Source organism: Chiloscyllium punctatum, chromosome 17, assembly GCF_047496795.1.
Source record: "Chiloscyllium punctatum isolate Juve2018m chromosome 17, sChiPun1.3, whole genome shotgun sequence".
Classification (NCBI taxonomy): domain Eukaryota; kingdom Metazoa; phylum Chordata; class Chondrichthyes; order Orectolobiformes; family Hemiscylliidae; genus Chiloscyllium; species Chiloscyllium punctatum.
Genome location: NC_092755.1, coordinates 86,344,183 through 86,366,938, shown reverse-complemented (window position 1 = coordinate 86,366,938; position 22,756 = coordinate 86,344,183). Strand labels below are relative to the sequence as shown.

The 22,756-nt window shown below is 51.3% G+C and overlaps 1 protein-coding gene across 1 annotated transcript in view; it reads right to left on the bottom strand.

The window, feature by feature from the left end:
* Positions 1–22,756, bottom strand: part of LOC140488079 (somatomedin-B and thrombospondin type-1 domain-containing protein) — a 299,120-nt gene that overhangs the window by 15,131 nt on the left and 261,233 nt on the right. Inside the window, exon 3 of the mRNA XM_072587795.1 lies at positions 19,303–19,393. Within this exon, the coding sequence (XP_072443896.1) occupies positions 19,303–19,393 (91 nt within the window). The remainder of the gene's footprint in view (positions 1–19,302; positions 19,394–22,756) is intronic.

Below are 22,756 nucleotides of genomic sequence, written 5' to 3'. Positions count from 1 at the left end.
GGGTTACAGGTTACTTGCTTTTCATGTAGCTATCTTTTCAAAACACTGGTTTTCACACAGTGCTTTCCTGTTTTAGGTCACAATTGTTTTCGAGGCTGCTGTTAGAATATTGTGTTCAGATTTGGAACTTTTTTCGATAGGTCACTAAGGCCATGGAGATGGTGAAGCAGAGATGCATTAATATGAAAGCTAAGACCTGCTTGCATTACCCATCATTTTCATAACAATCCATCGTGCTTTCTTTCCAATTATGTACTTATCGTTTGGAAGTACATTTAGTGGTAAAAGTAGGAAATAAAAGCACTATTACAGTAATATCCCATTGACTATGATGCAATAATGACCAGATAATCTGTCTTTAATGCTATTAAAGGATAACTATACACCAGTGCATTGTAGACAAGTCCCCTGCTCTCCTTCCCTCAATGATCAAGGTTCATTACAATACATTGACGGTGTTAATGAATCCTGATCAATGAAGGGGCAGCACCTCTGACAGTGCAGCACTGCCTCACCACTGGGCTGGAGTGGGACTCAGACTCAAAATCTGTCAACTCAGAGGCCTGAGCTGATGGCCATAGCAATAAACAAGCTAGTCAAGGCAATGAAAAGGCCAGTTTGTGGACACCTTTGGGGTTTTATTTGTGACTGAGTGAAATTCGGCGTTCCTCATAATTTGGAGTTTCTGAACAGCCCATGGGATAAAAGATAGGGACACAGCTGAAGCTATTGTTCACTGCTTTTGGCCTGACAAGATAATGTTCTAGAACCATAGAATGCTATAGCACAAATGAAGGCCATTCTGCCCTTGTGGTCTCTGCGAGCTCTTTTGGAGATCAATCCCATTATCTCCATACCCCGAGACTTTCCCCATATCATTGCAACATTTCTTTTTCAAGTATTTTTTTTTTCTCATTTACTTCCAAATGGCCAGAATGTGGCAAATCTTGCAGAAACATGGGAAACGTGTTTGCAAAGAATTTCCATTTATCACCCTATCAGGACTCTCCAACCCCAAACCACTCATTGCCTGGAAAAGGTCTCCCTCAAGTCACCTCTGGATCTCCCACCAACTCTGCGATTTCTACACTTCAGCCGCAGTTTGTCGGGCTCATTGTGACTGTGGTTAAGGAACATGAGACAACGAGGGGTTGTTGAGACGGGTCTGTCGTCAAGTGCCATGAGGTTACATGGTTTGCAGACCTGACCCTATCATCCTCAGCTCTCCCTGTCAGGTACTCCGAAGCCTAGCGCTTCCAGGGGTCATGGAGGGGGTCACATGAAATTCTCGCATCCGGGTCAGATTCCAACCTTCTCCCTCAGCAACCCCCTTCCGCCAACGGCCGGAATGTGACAAATCCTTCAGAACCATGGGAAAAGTATTTGCAAGGAATTTCCAAAGAAACAGTTGGTGTATTAAGTTTTTCAATATTTTCTTGAAATTGACAGAGTCAGCAATTGCTCAAGTGCATGAAATACAATTAGGTGCAATTTCACAGCGCGGCAGTGTTGGATTACACTGACGCAATTCACTGCAGACCTCAGATCAGATAAACCTCCTTGGCACGAAGCAATGACTTTACTTTGTTCACACACAGAGAGGTTTCAAACTCGATTGTCATGAAGCTCTCTTCCCTCAGAAACAAAACAAAACATTTCGCCATAATCCAGCATCATTCAATTCCCCACTGGAACTTGCTCTTGGAGTCACGACGATTTATTCAGATAAACTCAAGATATACTTTCATGGTTTGGAGAAACAGGAGGTTGGCCCGGCAGTGAACAATTTTCATAGAACAAAGGGAATTGTTGGATGCAAACAAGATCAAAAGGCCATCTGGCTCAGCGTCTCCTATTCTGGCACAAAGAACATAAGGTTTGGAGGAGAAATAGGCCATTGAGTCTGATCTGTCTTTTAATAAGATAAAATGGCTGACCTTCAGGTTCCACTTTTAATCCTTACCCCATATTCCTCGATTCCTTTAGCACTAAAAGATCCATCGACCTCAGCCTGATCGACCGAGCTCTTCTAACTTCGAAAATTCCAAAGATTCAGAACTCCCCAAGACAGGAAATGTCTGCACATTGCCTTCCAAAATGGCAACCCCTTTACCCTTGGGATTTTGATGCCTGGCTCTGGATTTGACAGGCAAACAAACAGCCTCTCAGCTTCTGGTGAGCCCGTTAAGAATTTCACAGGTCACACGGTTACAAAAATAGTGACACTGTTGACAATCACAGCAATCAATCTATCTGTGACTAGAATAGAATCTCTACAGTGTGGAAACAGTCCATTTGGCCCAATACGTCCACACACGCCCTCTGAAGAGTAACCCACCCAGACCCATTCCTCTTCCCTATATTTACCCCTGAATATGGAGAATTTAGCGTGGCCAATCCACATACCCGCACATCTTTGAACTGTGGGAGGAAACCAGAGCACCTGGAGGAAACCCACACAGACACAGGGAGAATGTGCAAACTCCTCACAATCACCCAATTTGTACAGGATGTTGGTGAGACCACATTTGGAGTATGGTGTGTAATTCTGGTCGCTCTGCTATAGGAATGATACTTTTAAATTGGAGAGGGTTCAGAAAAGTTCTGCCTGGATGTTGCCAAGATTGGATGGATTTGAGTTATAAAGAAAGGCTGGAGGGTCTGGGACTTTTTTCACTGGAGGGTCGGAGGTTGAGGGGTGACCTTACGTAGGTTTATAAAATCATGAGAGGGGGGATAAGGTGACACAGTCGTTAGCACTGCTGCCTCACAGCACCAGAGACCCAGGTTCAATTCCCACCTCAGGCAATTGTCTGTGTGGTGTTTGCACATTCTCCCCGTGTCTGCGTGCTGTGGTTTCCTCCCACAGTCCAAAAATGTGCAGGTTAGGTGAATTGGCCATGCTAAATTGCCCGTAGCGTTAGGTGTAGGGGAATTGGTCTGGGTGGGTTGCTCTTCAGAGGGTCGGTGTGGACTTGTTGGGCCGAAGGGCCTGTTTCCACACTGTAAAGTAATCTAGTCTAATAAGGTGAATAGCTGGGGGAGTTCAAACCTAGAGGGCATATTTTTAAGGAGAGAGGAGAAAGATTTAAAAAAGGACTGAGGGGCAATTTTGTTACACAGAGAGTGGAATGAACTGCCAGAGGAAGTGGTAGTTGGAGGTACATTTACAACATTTAAAAGACATTTGGACAGGGATACGAAGAGGAAAGGTTTGGAGGGATATGGGCCAAACACAGGCAAATGGAACTAATTCAGATTGGGAACGTGGTTGGTGTGGACTAATTGGTTTGAAGGGTCTGGTTCCATGCTGTAGCTCTCTGCGTGAGGCCTATAAAACCAGGTGTCGCACCGCTGCACAATTGTGTGGCAGCCAGAATGTGTTTTGGACTGACCAAAGCACCCCACAAATTAAAAATATCAATCGTACAGACACCGCACAGTAGCAGGGAGAAACAACTTGCAGAGCTTACTGTAGATGGTTTCTGCCACGGCCCACACTGTCTACAGCCACACATCCACTTTCCCAGGGTGAACTGGGAACTGACGAGAAATGCTGATCTTGCCAACAATGTCCACATCCCAGGAATGGATCAATATAGATGTCCCTTTGGGGTTCGACAAACCAGCCACTCTGAGTGCATGAGGTTCAGCCTTGAACCTTTGGGGAGGCGCAGTGTCTCAGTGGTTAGCACTGCTGCCTCACAGTGCCAGGGACCTGGGTTCGATTCCAGCCTCGGGCGACTGTCTGTGTGGAGTTTGCACATTCTCCCCATGTTTGTGTGGGTTTCCTCTGGGTTCTCCGGATTTACTGAGCTTGATGAGATTGAGTACATTCAGAATATGGACAGACTTCCCTCAGCCATCACTGTCTTCTTCAGCAGTCCCTCAGGATTCTCAATGCCAGTGGAGGCTGAGGGATGACTTTATACAGGTTTATAAAATCATGAGGGGCATGGACAGGGTGAAGAGACAAAGTCTTTTCCCCAGGGTAGGGGAGTCTAAAGCTAGAGGGCATAGGTTTAGGGTGAGAGGGGAAAGATTTAAAATGGGCCTAAGGGACAACATTTTCACACAGAGGGTGGTGCATGTATGGAATGAGCTGCCAGAGGAAGTGGTGGAGGCTGGTACAATTACAACATTTAAAAGGCATCTCGTTTGGTATATGAAAAGTAAGGGTTTAGAGGGATATGGGCCAAATGCTGGCAAATGGGACTAGATTAGTTTAGGATATCTGGTCGGCATGGATGAGTTGGAACAAAGAGTTTATTTCCATGCTGTATATCTCTATGACTCTAAAGGTACAAAATAAATAGTTAGTATGACAGTTGCTACCTACTCCCACACCCAAACCCTTCTTCCTTGGCCTTGTATGCTATTGTGTTTCAAGTGCTGATCAAATTATTTCATAAGAGTCTTGAGGGTTCCTGCTTCACCCGCCCTTTTGAGGCAGTGAGTTCTAGATACTCACCACCCTCTGGGTGAAAGGATATTTACTTGAATTCCCTCCAAACCTCCAGCACCTTACTCTAAACCTATTCCCCCTGCCTCATTGTGGAGCCCTCCACTAAGACTCCTTATTCACCGTTATGATATGGGCTTCTTCCAGCACTTCCAATCCAATCTCACCTACTCAGGGACCCCATTATCAGTGTGTCTCCTTCCCTAACTCACCATCATCCAAACCCTTTGTCTGCCAGACTGGGCTCTGTCTCCACCCGATGACAATTTCTGACGAAGGGCTTTTGCTCGAAATGTTGACTCTCCTACTTCTTTGATGCTGCCTGACCTGCTGTGCTTTTCCAGCACCACCCTCTCGACTCTGATCTCCAGCATCTGCAGTCCTCACTTTCGCCTCTGTCTCCACCTGTCCACTCAACCATTCCCCTGCCATCAGCATAAATAACACCTTTTCCTAGCTACAGTCATTCTGAAGGAGGACGACTGGACTCCAAATGTTAACTCTGCTTCTCTCTCCACACCTGCCAGATCTGCTGAGTTTCTCCAACAATTTCTATTTGTGCTGGTTTTGCCTGAGAAGATTATACTTGCAGTTGCACATGTGCACCACGAGAGGGGGCACCATGGGCTCCAGAATCCACTAGGAGCCCAGACCTACACCTGCAGGACCAGTCTACACAACGGAAAGAGACCCTTTGGCCCATTGGATCCATGCTGGTCATCAAGCATCCATAGATACATGCGGATACAGACAATAGTATGGCACAGGTACAGACACTTCAGTCCACTGTGTCCGTGCTGTCTCTTCTAAACTAATCCCATCTGCTTGCACATGATCCACATTCCTCTGTTCCCTGCCCCTTCATTTGTCTGACGAAAACATTGTAATCATATCTGCTTCTACCACCCCCACAGTAGTGTGTTCCAGGGACCTACCACCTTCTGTGTAAAATTATTCCCTTTAAACATTTTTCCTCTCACCCTAAACTTCGTATTTGTTATTACCCCTCCCCCACCCCAGGAAAAAGACTCCAACTATCCACCCTATCCCTGCCTCTCACAATTTGATGCACTTCGATGAGGTCACCTCTCAGCCTCCGACACTCTAGCGAAAACAATCCTAGTCTGTCCAACCTCTCCTTACTTTAGTTATAACCCGATCTTCCTTAGCCTTGTACGCTAATCCTATCTTCCTTAGCCTGTATGCCATAATGTTTCAAGCGCTCATTGAATTATTTCTTGAGAGTCTTGAGGGTTCCTGCTTCTCCCACCGTTTCTAGATGCCCACCGCCCTTTGGGTGAAAAGATATTTTCTTGAGTTCCCTGCAAACTGCCAGCTCCTTACCTTAAATCTCTTCCCCTCCTCTCATTGTGGTGCCCTTTTCTAAGACTCCCTATGCACCCTGTCGATGTGGCTCAGAGTTTTGTACACCCCTATCCGGTTCACCTCCCTCACCTCCCCTAGCCTTCTCTGCTGGAAGGAAAACAAGAGGAGACCATTCAGCTCTTCAAGCCATTAGTGACTGATCTCCCCCTGAACTTCATTCAGCCATCTTAATTCGATATCCTTCAATCCCCTCCACCAACAAAAGGACCGTAAGCTCTGGTTTGAGATTTTCAGTTGATGCCCGGCCCCAACAGGAAGAGGGATGTGGGAGCTGCTGAGTGAGGTTGGGAGTGGGGGGGGGGCATGGGCCATGGAGGTGGGAGGAGGGGATTGGAGGTGTGGGGGGGGAATGGAGGTGGGAGGAGGGGATTGGAGGTGTGGGGGGAATGGAGGTGGGAGGAGGGGATTGGAGGTGTGGGGGGAATGGAGGTGGGAGGAGGGGATTGGAGGTGGCGGGGAATGGAGGTGGGAGGAGGGGATTAGAGGTGTGGGGGGAATGGAGGTGGGAGGAGGGGATTGGAGGTGTGGGGGGGAATGGAGGTGGGAGGAGGGGATTGGAGGTGTGGGGGGAATGGAGGTGGGAGGAGGGGATTGGAGGTGGCGGGGAATGGAGGTGGGAGGAGGGGATTAGAGGTGTGGGGGGAATGGAGGTGGGAGGAGGGGATTGGAGGTGTGGGGGGGAATGGAGGTGGGAGGAGGGGATTGGAGGTGGCGGGGAATGGAGGTGGGAGGAGGGGATTAGAGGTGTGGGGGGAATGGAGGTGGGAGGAGGGGATTGGAGGTGTGGGGGGGAATGGAGGTGGGAGGAGGGGATTGGAGGTGTGGGGGGAATGGAGGTGGGAGGAGGGGATTGGAGGTGTGGGGGGAATGGAGGTGGGAGGAGGGGATTGGAGGTGTGGGGGGAATGGAGGTGGGAGGAGGGGATTAGAGGTGTGGGGGGAATGGAGGTGGGAGGAGGGGATTAGAGGTGTGGGGGGAATGGAGGTGGGAGGAGGGGATTAGAGGTGTGGGGGGGAATGGAGGTGGGAGGAGGGGATTGGAGGTGTGGGGGGGAATGGAGGTGGGTGGAGGGGATTGGAGGTGTGGGGGGGAATGGAGGTGGGAGGAGGGGATTAGAGGTGTGGGGGGAATGGAGGTGGGAGGAGGGGATTGGAGGTGGCGGGGAATGGAGGTGGGAGGAGGGGATTGGAGGTGGTGGGGGGAATGGAGGTGGGAGGAGGGGATTAGAGGTGTGGGGGGAATGGAGGTGGGAGGAGGGGATTAGAGGTGTGGGGGGGAATGGAGGTGGGAGGAGGGGATTGGAGGTGGCGGGGAATGGAGGTGGGAGGAGGGGATTAGAGGTGTGGGGGGAATGGAGGTGGGAGGAGGGGATTGGAGGTGGCGGGGAATGGAGGTGGGAGGAGGGGATTAGAGGTGTGGGGGGAATGGAGGTGGGAGGAGGGGATTAGAGGTGTGGGGGGAATGGAGGTGGGAGGAGGGGATTGGAGGTGGTGGGGAATGGAGGTGGGAGGAGGGGATTAGAGGTGTGGGGGGAATGGAGGTGGGAGGAGGGGATTAGAGGTGTGGGGGGAATGGAGGTGGGAGGAGGGGATTGGAGGTGGTGGGGAATGGAGGTGGGAGGAGGGGATTAGAGGTGTGGGGGGAATGGAGGTGGGAGGAGGGGATTGGAGGTGGTGGGGAATGGAGGTGGGAGGAGGGGATTAGAGGTGTGGGGGGAATGGAGGTGGGAGGAGGGGATTAGAGGTGTGGGGGGAATGGAGGTGGGAGGAGGGGATTGGAGGTGTGGGGGGAATGGAGGTGGGAGGAGGGGATTGGAGGTGTGGGGGGAATGGAGGTGGGGGATGTGGGGAGCATGGAGGTGGGGTGGGGAATGGAGATGGGGTGGGGTGAATGGAGGTGGTGGAAGGGGATTGGAGGTGGGGGGAGCGAGGGAAGTGGGAAGACCTACATTGGGATAGTTTGCTGTATTAGAGTCATAGAGATGTACAGCACGGAAACAGACCCTTCGGCCCAACCTGTCCTTGCTGACCAGATATCCCAACCCAATCTAGTCCCACCTGCCAGCTCCCGTTCCATATCCCCCCAAACCCTTCCTATTCATATACCCATCCAAATGCCTCTTAAATGCTGCAATTGTACCAGCCTCCACCACATCCTTTGGCAGCTCATTCCATACATGTACCACCCTGTGCGTGAAAACGTTGCCCCTTAGGTCTCTTTTATATCTTTCCCTTCTCACCCTAAATCTATGCCCTCTAGTTCTGGACTCCCTGGCCCAAGGGAAAAGACTTTGTCTATTTATCCTATCCATGTCCCTCATAATTTTGTAAATCACTATCAGGTCACCCCTCAGCCTCCGATGCTCCAGGGAAAACAGCCCCAGCCTGTTCAGCCTCTCCCTGTGGCTCAGATCCTCCAACCCTGGCAACATCCTTGTAAATCTTTTCTGAACCCTTTCAAGTTTCACAACGTCTTTCCAATAGGAAGGAGACCAGAATTGCACGCAATATTCCAACAGTGGCCTAACCAATGTCCAGTACAGCCGCAACATGACCTCCCAACTCCTGTACTCAATACTCTGACCAATAAATGAAAGCATACCAAACACCTTCTTCACTATCCTATCTACCTGTGACTCCACTTTCAAGGAGCTATGAACCTGCACTCCAAGGTCTCTTTGTTCAGCAACACTCCCGAGGACCTTACCATTGAGTGTATAAATCCTGCTAAGATTTGCTTTTCCAAAATGCAGCACCTCGCGTTTATCTGAATTAAACCTTTTCTCGTTGGAACGGCGAAGGATGAGGGGTGACTTGATAGAGGTTTATAAGATGATCAGAGGAATAGATAGAGTAGACAGTCAGAAACTTTTTCCCCGGGTACAACAGAGTGTTACAAGGGGACATAAATTTAAGGTGAAGGGTGGAAGGTATAGGGGAGATGTCAGGGGTGGGTTCTTCACCCAGAGAGTGGTGGGGGCATGGAATGCGCTGCCCGTGGGAGTGGTAGAGTCAGATTCATTGGCGACCTTTAAGCGGCATTTGGATAGGTACATGGATGGGTGCTTAATCTAGGATAGAAGTTCGGCACAACATCGTGGGCCGAAGGGCCTGTTCTGTGCTGTATTGTTCTATGTTCTATGTTCTATGTTCTATGTTCTAAACTCCATCTGCCATTTCTCAGCCCATTGGCCCATCTGGTCCAGATCCTGTTTTAATCTGAGGTAACCCTCTTCGCTGTCCACTACACCTCCAATTTTGGTGTCATCTGCAAACTTACTAACTGTACCTCTTATGCTCGCATCCAAATCATTTATGTAGATGACAAAAAGTAGAGGGCCCAGCACCGATCCTTGTGGCACTCCACTGGTCACAGGCCTCCAGTCTGAAAAACAACCCTCCACCACCACCCTCTGTCTTCTACCTTTGAGCCAGTTCTGTATCCAAATGGCTAGTTCTCCCTGTATTCCATGAGATCTAACCTTGCTCACCAGTCTCCCATGGAGAACCTTGTCTAAAGCCTTACTGAAGTCCATATATATCACATCTACTACTCTGCCCTCATCAATCCTCTTTGTTACTTCTTCAAGAAACTCAATCAAGCTTGTGAGACATGATTTCCCACGCACAAAGCCATGTTGACTATCTTGAATCAGTCCTTGTCTTTCCAAATACATGTACATCCTGTCCCTCAGGATTCCCTCCAACAACTTGCCCATCACCTAAGTCAGGCTCACCAGCCTATAGCTCCCTGGCTTGTCTTTACCGCCCTTCTTAAACAGTGGCACCACGTTTGCCAACCTCCAGTCTTCCGGCACCTCACCTGTGACTATCGATGATACAAATATCTCAGCAAGAGGCCCAGCAATCACTTCTCTAGCTTCCCACAGAGTTCTCGAGTACACCTGTTCAGGTCCTGGGGATTTATCCACCTTTAACCGTTTCAAGACATCCAGCACTTCCTCCTCTATAATCTGGACATTTTGCAATATGTCACCATCTATTTCCCTACAGTCTATATCTTCCATATCCTTTTCCACAGTAAATACTGATGCAAAATATTCATTTAGTATCTCCCCATTTTCTGTGGCTCCACACAAAGGCCGCCTTGCTGATCTTTGAGGGCCCTATTCTCTCCCTTGTTACCCTTTTGTCCTTAATATATTTGTAAAACACCTTTGGATTTTCCTTAACCCTATTTGCCAAAGCTATGTCATGCCCCCTTTTTGCCCTCCTGATTTCCCTCTTAAGTATACTCCTACTTCCTTTATACTCTTCTAAGGATTCACTCGATCTATCCTGTCTATACCTGACATATGCTTCCTTCTTTTTCTTAACCAAACTCTCAATTTCTTTAGTCATCCAACATTCCCTATACCTACCAGCCTTCCCTTTCACCCTGACAGGAATATACTTTCTCTGGATTCTTGTTATCTCATTTCTGAAGACTTCCCATTTTCCAGCCATCACTTTACCTGCGAACATCTGCCTCCAATCAGCTTTTGAAAGTTCTTGCCTAATACTGTCAAAATTGTCCTTTCTCCAATTTAGAACTTCAACTTTTAGATCAGGTCTATCCTTTTCCATCACTATTTTAAAACAAATAGAATTATGGTCGCTGGCCCCAAAGTGCTCCCCACTGACACCTCAGTCAGCTGCCCTGCCTTATTCCCCAAGAGTAGGTCAAGTTTTGCACCTTCTCTAGTAGATACATCCACGTTATGAATCAGAAAATTGTCTTGTACACACTTAAGAAATTCCTCTCCATCTAAACCTTTAACACTATGGCAGTCCCAGTCTATGTTTGGAAAGTTAAAATCCCCGACCATAACCACCCTATTATTCTTACAGATAGCTGAGATCTCCTTACAAGTTTATTTCTCAATTTCCCTCTGACTATTGGGGGGTCTATAATACAATCCCAATAATGTGATCATCCCTTTCTTATTTCTCAGTTCCACCCAAATAACTTCCCTGGATGTATTTCTGGGAATATCCTCCCTCAGCACAGCTGTAATGCTATCCCTTATCAAAAATGCCACTCCCCCTCCTCTCTTGCCTCCCTTCCTATCCTTCCTGTAGCATTTGTATCCTGGAACATTCAGCTGCCAGTCCTGCCCATCCCTAAGCCATGTTTCCATAATTGCTATGATATCCCAGTCCCATATTCCTAACCATGCCTTGAGTTCATCTACCTTCCCCGTTAGGCCCCTTGCATTGAAATAAATGCAGTTTAATTTATTAGTCCTACCTTGTCCCTGCCTGCCCTGATTGTTTGACTCACTTCTGTTCTCAGCTGTACCCGTCTCAGATAGATCTCTTTCCTCACTATCTCCCTGGGTCCCACCCCCCACCTTACTAGTTTAAATCCTCCCAAGCAGTTCTAGCAAATCTCCCTGCCAGTATATTAGTTCCCTTCCAACTTAGGTGCAATCCGTCCTTCTTGTACAGGTCACTTCTACCCCAAAAGAGATTACTACCCTTGAGGACCTCCTTTTTAAATTTCTGCCTAACTCTCTGTAATCTCCCTTCAGAGTCTCAACTTTTTCCCTTCCAATGTCGTTGGTTCCAATGGGGACAATGACCTCCTGCTGGCTCCTCTCTCCCGTGAGAACATTCTGCACCCTCTCTGAGACATCCTTGATCCTGGCACTAGGGAAACAATACACCATTCTGCTTTTTCTCTGCTGGCCACAGAAACGTCTGTCTGTACCTCGGACTACAGAATCCCAAAATACAATTGATCTCTTGGAAGCCGACATACCCCTCATTGCATTAGAGCCAGTCTCAATACCAGAAACTTGGCCGTTTGTGCTATGTTCCCCTGAGAATCCATCACCCCCTACATTTTCCAAAACAGCATACCTATTTGAAATGGGTACATCCATAAAAGACTCCTGCTCTAGCTGCCTACCTCTCTCACCCTTCCTGGAGTTAACCCATCTATGTGACTGTAGCTGAGACTTTCCCCCCTTCCTATAGCTGCCATCCATCACATACTGTTGCTGTTGCAAATTCCTCATTGCTTCTATCTGTCTCTCCAACCGATCCACTCGATCTGATAAGATTCTCATCCAACAGCATTTACGGCAGATATAATCCGCAGTAACCCTTAAACTCTCTTTAAACTCCCACATCTGACAAGTAGTACATATCACTGTAAAGGCCAATTTTGCTCCTTCACAATCTACAGACCCAGAAAATAACACCATCTTCTTCCTCTACAAACTCTGCCCCAGGTTAAATTAATAACTATGGCTTATATTTTAAGCTTAATCAAGAGACTTATCTCCAAAAACATATAATCAAGTAAGAATCCACTGTACCCACTACTGCAGCCTTTCTCTTGGACAGACTTAAAACAACAATTAACTTATCTGATTCTGTACTGTCAACTTTGCCCAACAGTTCCTCCAAGGTTAGTTATGAATTTCACCGTTTGTTAATTTTCCCAGATGCACTCCGATGTCCAGCGATACACAAATTCAAACAGCAAAGGCGTAACTGTGCAGGTTCTCTCTCTCTCTCTCTCTCTCTCCAGCACTGTCCTTACCATGTGCTTCCTTTGTCTGCTCTTCTCCCTTTTAAAGTGCTGTAGTTTTGACATAGAGTAACACAGCAGGGACACAGGCCCTTCAGCACAAACTGGTCCTTGCTGACCATGGTGTCCACTCAACTATTTCCAACTGCCCACATTTGGCCCATATCCCTCTAAACCCTTCCCAAAAAAATGTACCTATTCAAATGTTTAAATATTGCTGTTGTACCTGCCTCAAGACTTTCTCTGGCAGCCCATTCCATATACACACCCCACTCAGTGTGAAGAAGTTGCCCCTCACGCCCTTCCTAAACCTTTCCCCTCTCACCTTAAACCTATGCCCTCTCATTTTCAATTCCCCATCTCTTGGAAAAAGGCTATCTGCATTCATCTGATCTATGCCCCTCATGATTTTATACACCTCAATAAGGTCACCACTCATTCTCCTACATTCTAAGAAATAAAGTCCTATCCTACCCAACCTTTCCCTTTAACTCGGGCCTACTAGTCCTGGCAACATTCTTGTAAATCTTCTTTGCACTCTTTCCAGTTTAACTATGTCATTCCTATAACAGGGTGAACAAAACTGTACACAACACTGCCAAGGGCTGCCTCACCAACAACTTATACAACTATAACATAACATCCCGACTCCCATACTCAGTCCCTCGAACGATGTAGGCCAGTGTGCTAAATGCCTTCTTCACTGCCCTGTCTACCTGTGACGCTGCTTTCAACAAACTATGTCCTTGTACTCCTAGGTCCCTGTGTTCCACAATACTCTAGGGAGTGTTGCTGAACAAAGAGACCTCGGAATGCAGGTTCATAGCTCCTTGAAAGTGGAGTCCCAGGTAGATAAGATAGTGAAGAAGGCGTTCGGTCTGCTTTCCTTTATTGGTCAGAGTATGGAGTACAGGGGTTGGGAGGTCATGTTGCAGCTGTACAGGACATTGGTTAGGCTACTGTTGGAACATTGCGTGCAATTCTGGTCTCCTTCCTATTGGGAAGATGTTGTGAAACTTGAAAGGGTTCAGAAAAGATTTACAAGGATGTTGCCAGGGTTGGAGGATTTGAGCTATAGGGAGAGGCTGAACAGGCTGGGGCTGTTTTCTCTGGAGCGTCAGAGGCTGAGGGGTGACCTTATAGAGGTTTACAAAATTATGAGGGGCATGGATAGGATAAATAGGCAAAATCTTTTCCCTGGAGTTGGGGAGTCCAGAACTAGAGGGCATAGGTTTAGGGTGAGAGGGGAAAGATATAAAAGAGACCTAAGGGGCAACTTTTTCACACAGAGAGTGGTACGTGTATGGAATGAGCTGCCAGAGGATGTGGTGGAGGCTGGTACAATTGCAACATTTAAGAGGTATTTGGATGGGTATATGAATAGGAAGGGTTTGGAGGGATATGGGCCGGGTGCTGGCAGGTGGGACTAGATTGGGTTGGGATATCTGGTTGGCATGGACGGGTTGGGCCGAAGGGTCTGTTTCCGTGCTGTACATCTCGATGACTCTATGACTCCTCAGGACCTTACCATTTACTGTTCATTATATCCATGATAGAAGTGTGCATTTTGATTGCTGTATCCATTGATTTAATCATCTTCAATTATATCCTATGACTACAATCCCCTCGCTCTGATTGTACACACCTCTGAATGGTGTTAGACCCCTCTCTGTACCCTGGAGTACTCCTTGCCCCAGCTCAAGGCAACATTAGCAGCTAATCTTCAACATTTTCATCTGAAAGGAACGAGGCGAAATGCACTCTATAAAACTGAGACTGATTTAAAACTGCTACCTTCTTCAGCTGCAGTGAAGGCACATCGATCTGGAACATTCTCTCTCCACTGATGTTGCCAGACCTGCCGAGATGCTGCAGCATTTTCTACTTTTTGTGTGTCAAACCATTTTGCTACCGATCAGATTCTGCAGCAAAGGGGCGTTTTTATTTAGTATTTCACAGGATGTGGGTGTCACTGGTCAGTTCTTGCCCCATCCCTAATTGCCCAGGGGGCAGCTAAAAGCCAATCATGTTGCTGTGGGGCTGGAGTCACATGTCGGCCAGACCAGGTAAGGATGGAAGTTTCCTTCCCTAAAGGACATTGGTGAACCAGATGGGTTTTCCCTAATGAGTGGCAATAGCTTCATGGAGATCATTAGAGTGTTAATTCCAAATATTTATTGGATTCAAATTCCACCATCTGCCATGACAGGATTTGAACACAGGTCCCCAGAACATTCCCTGGGTCTCTGGGTTAATAGTTCAAGCCAAACGGAAGGTAAGGGTTTCGTGACAGATCAGGCAAGAAGGTGTTTAGCACACTTGCCATCATTACTCAGATGGTTGAGTCTGGGAGTTGGGATTGTACAGGAGGATTATACGTGTTGAGGTTGTACAGGACATTGGTAAGGCCTCTTCTGGTGGACTGTACGTCGTTCCTTTTAATAGGAAGGCTATTATGAAGCTGGAGAGGGATCAGAAGAGATTTAGCAGAGTGCTGCCGGGAATGGAGGGTAATAAGGAGAGGCTGGGGCACTTTTCCCTGGAGTGTAGGGGGCTGAGGGACGACCTTATAGAGATTTATAAAATTATGAGGGGTATAGATAAGGTGAATGGCAGATGTCTTTTCCCTAGGGTGGGGGAATTGAAGACTAAGAGGCGTAGTTTTAAGGTGAGAGGCAAAAGGTGTAAAAAAGGCATGAGGGGCAACTCTTTTACACAGTCGGTGCTTTGTGTGTGGACTGAACCTCCAGAGGAAGTGGTGGATGTGGGTACAGTTACAACATTTAAAAGACTTTTGGATAAGTTCATGAATGGGAAATGTTTGGAGGGATATGGGCCAGGAGCAGGCAGATGGGACTAGTTTAGTTTGGGATTATGTTCGGCATGGACTGGTTGGACCAGAGGGTCTGTTCCCATGCTGTGTGACTCTATGACTCTATCTAATGGAACAAGCCAGGGGGATAGAATGATCTAATCCTGCTTGTGTCCCAGGTGAAGGATTCTGACCGTCTCAGCAGACCGGCAGCGTGCTGGCTGGACATTTCCTGTTTGTAAATCTCAGGTTTCCAGCACCTGCAGTGATTGATTTGTATGTTTAGGGGGTCCTGCTGACACAGGGTGAGGAGTTGGGGGGGTAAACCAAACCGTCACTCTTTGGCGGCACTGTCTGGGGACAGGTGGCCCGAAAGAATCAGGCAGTGTTGCCTTTCCCGAGGTTCTCGCTGTCTCCCAGCTGGCTGGGGTGGGGTGGTGGGGTGGGGTGGGGGTTGGGGGGGGGGGGCAGTGCCTCAGTAGAGCGGATGTAATATAATCAGATAAACTCTTTGGCATATGCTGTGAAACATGTTGTACATTTCCGTCATTCGACAGACCTCGGGGAAGGTTAAGCTGTCATCTGTTTCGAACGCTTTCCTCTCCCTCCTCAGTCTCAGGAGCCCTGTAAGATGGCTGCAGTTTTAATGTAGGTTTACTGACAGATTTGGTGACAATTACAAGCCTTGATGACTTTGAGAAGGTCTGCTTACAATGAGCTTTTCCACTGCTTCAGCCGGGACATTTATCCTGCACAGAGGCAGGAAGCAGGGAACAAGTTAATCAACTCTGCACCAAACTGAGCTACTGGACTAAGATGTTCTTCTCTCTCTGTTGGAAAATGGAGGCACTGACTGAAAGGACCTTAAAGAATATCCTATCCTTTAATGAACAATAAATCCATCAAAACTCGATACTCTCTGCAGACAAAATGTCAGAGAGACAATTCTGGGTAGACAGAGATTTCCATTGGGCACATGACTTCACACAACTAGCTCTTGCGTTAGCGTTGTGTTCTCTGTCACATGATGATCAAAGGTAGCATTCCATGGAGAGGCCACTTGAGGCCAGAGTAATTAGTCTGCACGCCTGCTAATTCGAACCAGCATTCAAGAGGGCCAACTTTGGCCTCACCCCCCACTGGGTTAAGGGTAGGAGTACAGGATGGGGAAGATTCACTCAAAATCCCTGCCAGCCCACGGATGGCAATCGCTGCTTGTGATGCCCACTGAGTTGATAAGCCCCTGAGCATGGGGGAGATACAGTGGCAGGCTCCACGCTGTGTGAAGAGGACAAGCTGTTGGAATGGTGTGGGGGTGATGGTGGGGAAGGTGGAGGGAGGGTTGGGTGGGTTGGATTGGGGGGGGGAGGTGATGACAAGCTTCTCTGAGCAAGAGGCTTTTCCCACCTCAAGGCCTTCTCCGAGCCCTTGCCCGACCCGGGTATGACCCAGGAGCAGGTGATCAGCTCCACTTCATCAAGGCATTGCTTACAAACAGTCAGATATACCCCCCTCCTCTTTCACACTGAGGAATATGGCCAGGTATACACCCCCCCCCCCCCCCCCCCCTCTCCCACACTGAGGGGGATGGTCAGATATACCCCCCCTCCTCTCCCACACTGAGGGGGATGGTCAGATATACCCCCCCCCCCCCCCTCCTCTCCCACACTGAGGGGGATGGTCAGATATACCCCCCCCCCCCCCCCTCTCCCACACTGAGGGGGATGGTCAGATATACCCCCCCTCCTCTCCCACACTGAGGGGGATGGTCAGATATACCCCCCCCCTCCTCTCCCACACTGAGGGGGATGGTCAGATATACCCCCCCCCTCTCCCACACTGAGGGGGATGGTCAGATATACCCCCCCCCCCCCCCCTCCTCTCCCACACTGAGGGGGATGGTCAGATATACCCCCCCCCCCCCTCTCCCACACTGAGGGGGATGGTCAGATATACCCCCCCCCCCCCCTCTCCCACACTGAGGGGGATGGTCAGATATACCCCCCCCCCCCCTCTCCCACACTGAGGGGGATGGTCAGATATACCCCCCCCCCCCTCTCCCACACTGAGGGGGATGGTCAGATATACCCCCCCCCCCCCCTCCTCTCCCACACTGAGGGGGATGGTCAGATATACCCCCCCCCCCTCTCCCACACTGAGGGGGATGGTCAGATATACCCCCCCCCCCCCTCCTCTCCCACACTGAGGGGGATGGTCAGATATACCCCCCCCCCCCTCTCCCACACTGAGGGGGATGGTCAGATATACCCCCCCCCCCCCCCTCTCCCACACTGAGGGGGATGGTCAGATATACCCCCCCCCCCTCTCCCACACTGAGGGGGATGGTCAGATATACCCCCCCCCCCCCCTCTCCCACACTGAGGGGGATGGTCAGATATACCCCCCCCCCCCCCCCTCTCCCACACTGAGGGGGATGGTCAGATATACCCCCCCCCCCTCTCCCACACTGAGGGGGATGGTCAGATATACCCCCCCCCCCCTCTCCCACACTGAGGGGATGGTCAGATATACCCCCCCTCTCCCACACTGAGGGGGATGGTCAGATATACCCCCCCCCCCCCCTCTCCCACACTGAGGGGGATGGTCAGATATACCCCCCCCCCCCCCTCTCCCACACTGAGGGGGATGGTCAGATATACCACCCCCCCTCCTCTCCCACACTGAGGGGGATGGTCAGATATACCCCCCCCCTCCTCTCCCACACTGAGGGGGATGGTCAGATATACCCCCCCCCCCTCTCCCACACTGAGGGGGATGGTCAGATATACCCCCCCCCCACCTCTCCCACACTGAGGGGGATGGTCAGCTTTAGCCCCCCCCCCTCTCCCACACTGAGGGGGATGGTCAGATATACCCCCCCCCCACCTCTCCCACACTGAGGGGGATGGTCAGCTTTAGCCCCCCCCCCTCTCCCACACTGAGGGGGATGGTCAGATATACCCCCCCCCCTCTCCCACACTGAGGGGGATGGTCAGATATACCCCCCCCCACCTCTCCCACACTGAGGGGGATGGTCAGATATACCCCCCCCCCCACCTCTCCCACACTGAGGGGGATGGTCAGATATACCCCCCCCCCCACCTCTCCCACACTGAGGGGGATGGTCAGATATACCCCCCCCCCCCTCTCCCACACTGAGGGGGATGGTCAGATATACCCCCCCCCCACCTCTCCCACACTGAGGGGGATGGTCAGATATACCCCCCTCTCCCACACTGAGGGGGATGGTCAGATATACCCCCCTCTCCCACACTGAGGGGGATGGTCAGATATACCCCCCCCCCCCTCTCCCACACTGAGGGGGATGGTCAGATATACCCCCCCCCCTCTCCCACACTGAGGGGGATGGTCAGATATACCCCCCCCCCCCTCTCCCACACTGAGGGGGATGGTCAGATATACCCCCCCCCCCCCCCTCTCCCACACCGAGGGGGATGGTCAGATATACCCCCCCCCCCCCCCTCTCCCACACTGAGGGGGATGGTCAGATATACCCCCCCCCCCCCCTCTCCCACACTGAGGGGGATGGTCAGATATACCCCCCCCCCCCCCTCTCCCACACTGAGGGGGATGGTCAGATATACCCCCCCCCCCCCCCCTCTCCCACACTGAGGGGGATGGTCAGATATACCCCCCCCCTCCTCTCCCACACTGAGGGGGATGGTCAGATATACCCCCCCCCTCCTCTCCCACACTGAGGGGGATGGTCAGATATACCCCTCCCCCACCTCTCCCACACTGAGGGGGATGGTCAGATATACCCCCCCCCCCTCTCCCACACTGAGGGGGATGGTCAGATATACCCCCCCCCCTCTCCCACACTGAGGGGGATGGTCAGATATACCCCCCCCCCCCTCTCCCACACTGAGGGGGATGGTCAGATATACCCCCCCCCCTCCTCTCCCACACTGAGGGGGATGGTCAGATATACCCCCCCCCTCCTCTCCCACACTGTTTCCTCAACAATCAAACAACCAGATGCTACTAATGGTGAAAAAAAACACCCAAACTTGGCATCTCTTCAACACTAAACGTAGGTGTGGAAAGTGAAACATTAACAGCCCCCATCTCTCTCGGTTACCTCGGCTGCTGCTCCTTTGCCAACATGTGGGGCCTCTTCCATGGATCTTTGAAGTTCCTCTTGTATATGTCAGGCAAAATCTTAGCCACCTCTGTGAAGAGATCAGAGTTCAGAGTGGACCAGCAATGTTTTGCACTTCATTCTTTGCCTGTTAGTCACCCTCGAATTATACAGCACTCCCTCAGTCCCGACCCTTGGACAGTGCGGTGCTCCCTCAGTACTGATCCTCCGACAGTGCAGCACTCCCTCAGTACTGACCCTCCGACAGTGCAGCACTCCCTCAGTACTGATCCTCTGACAGTGCAGCACTCCCTCAGTACTGATCCTCTGACAGTGCAGCACTCCCTCAGTACTGACCCACGGACAGTGCAGCACTCCCTCAGTACTGACCCTCGGACAGTGCAGCACTCCATCGGTACTGACCCTCGGACAGTGTAGCACCCCCTCAGTACTGACTCTCTGACAGTGCGGCACTCCCTCAGTACTGACCCTCGGACAGTGCAGCACTCCCTCAGCACTGACCCTCCGACAGTGCAGCACTCCCTCAGTACTGACCCTCGGACAGTGCAGCAATCCCTCAGTACTGACCCTCGGACAGTGCAGCACTCCCCCAGTACTGACCCTCGGACAGTGCAGCACTCATACAGTACTGACCCTCGGACAGTGCAGCAATTCCTCAGTACTGACCCTCGGACAGTGCAGCACTCCCTCAGTACTGACCCTCGACCAGTGCAGCACTACCTCAGTACTGACCCACGGACAGTGCAGCACTCCCTCACTACTGACCCTCGGACAGTGCAGCACTCCCCCAGTACTGACCCTCGGACAGTGCAGCACTACCTCAGTACAGTCCCTCGGACAGTGCAGCACTCCCTCAGTACTGACCCTCCGACAGTGCAGCACTCCCTCAGTACTGACCTCGGACAGTGCAGCAATCCCTCAGTACTGACCCTCGGACAGTGTAGCACTCCCTCAGTACTGACCCTCTGACAGGCCAGCACTCCCTCAGTACTGACCCTCGGACAGTGCAGCACTCCCTCAGTACTGACCCTTGGATAGTGCAGCACTACCTCAGTACTGACCCTCGGACAATGCAGCACTCCCTCAGTACTGACCCTCTGCCCGTGCAGCACTCCATCGGTACTGACCCTCGGACAGTGCGGCACCCCCTCAGTACTGACCCTCTGACAGTGCAGCACTCCCTCAGTGCTGACTGGCAGTGCAGCACTCCCTCAGTACTGAACCTCCGACAGTGCAGCACTCCCTCAGTACTGACCCTCGGACAGTGCGGCACTCCCTCAGTACTGACCCTCGGACAGTGCAGCACACCCTCAGTATGACCCTCCGACAGTGCAGCACTCCCTCAGTACTGACTCACGGACAGTGTGGCACACCCTCAGTACTGACCCTCGGACAGTGCGGCACTCCCTCAGTACTGACCCTCGGACAGTGCAGCACACCCTCAGTACTGACCCTCCGACAGTGCGGCACTCCCTCAGTACTGACCCACGGACAGTGCAGCACTCCCTCAGTACTGACCCACGGACAGTGCAGCACTCCCTCAGTACTGACCCTCGGACAGTGCAGCACTCCCTCAGTACTGCCCTTCTGACACTGTGGCACTCCCTCAGTACTGACCCTCGGACAGTGCGGCACTCCCTCAGTACTGACCCTCGGACAGTGCAGCACTCCCTCAGTACTGACCCTCGGACAGTGCGGCACTCCCTCAGTACTGACCTTCTGACACTGTGGCACTCCCTCAGTACTGACCCTCGGACAGTGCGGCACTCCCTCAGTACTGACCCTCGGACAGTGCGGCACTCCCTCAGTACTGACCCTCGGACACTGCGGCACCCCCTCAGTACTGACTCTCGGACAAAGCAGCACTCCCTCAGTACTGACCCTCGGACCGTGCAGTACTCCATCGGTACTGACCCTCGGACAGTGTAGCACCCCCTCAGTACTGACTCTCTGACAGTGCAGCGCCCCCTCAGTTCTGACCCTCGGACGGTGCAGCACTCCCTCAGTACTGACCCTCGGACAGTGCAGCACTCCCTCAGCACTGACCCTCCGACCGTGTAGCACTCCCTCAGTACTGACTCTCCGACAGTGCGGCACTCCCTCAGCACTGACCCTCCGACAGTGCAGCACTCCCTCAGTACTGACCCTCGGACAGTGCAGCAATCCCTCAGTACTGACCCTCGGACAGTGCAGCACTCCCCCAGTACTAACCCTCGGACAGTGCAGCACTCATTCAGTACTGACCCTCGGACAGTGCAGCAATCCCTCTGTACTGACCCTCGACCAGTGCAGCACTACCTCAGTACTGACCCACGGACAGTGCAGCACTCCCTCACTACTGACCCTCGGACAGTGCAGCACCCCCTCAGTACTGACCCTCGGACTGTGCAGCACTACCTCAGTACAGTCCCTCTGACAGTGCAGCACTCATTCAGTACTGACCCTCGGACAGTGCAGCACTCCCTCAGTACTGACCCTCTGACAGGGCAGCACTCCCTCAGTACCGACACTCCGACAGTGCAGCACTCCCTCTGTACTGATCCTCTGGCAGTGTAGCACTGCCTCAGTACAGACCCTCCGACAGTGCATCACTCCCTCAGTACTGACCCACGGACAGTGTAGCACTCCCTCAGTACTGACTCTCCGACAGTGCGGCACTCCCTCAGCACTGACCCTCCGACTGTGCAGCACTCCCTCAGTACTGACCCTCGGACAGTGCAGCAATCCCTCAGTACTGACCCTCGGACAGTGCAGCACTCCCCCAGTACTGACCCTCGGAGAGTGCAGCACTCATTCAGTACTGACCCTCGGACAGTGCAGCGCCCCCTCAGTTCTGACCCTCCGACAGTGCAGCACTACCTCAGTACTGACCCACGGACAGTGTAGCACTCCCTCAGTACTGACCCTCGGCCCGTGCAGCACTCCCTCAGTACTGACTCTCCGACAGTGCGGCACTCCCTCAGCACTGACCCTCCGACAGTGCAGCACTCCCTCAGTACTGACCCTCGGACAGTGCAGCAATCCCTCAGTACTGACCCTCGGACAGTGCAGCACTCCCCCAGTACTGACCCTCGGACAGTGCAGCACTCATTCAGTACTGACCCTCGGACAGTGCAGCAATCCCTCAGTACTGACCCTCGACCAGTGCAGCACTACCTCAGTATTGACCCACGGACAGTGCAGCACTCCCTCACTACTGACCCTCGGACAGTGCAGCACCCCCTCAGTACTGACCCTCGGACTGTGCAGCACTACCTCAGTACAGTCCCTCTGACAGTGCAGCACTCATTCAGTACTGACCCTCTGACAGGGCAGCACTCCCTCAGTACTGACACTCCGACAGTGCAGCACTCCCTCTGTACTGATCCTCTGGCAGTGTAGCACTGCCTCAGTACAGACCCTCTGACAGTGCGACACTCCCTCAGGAGTGACT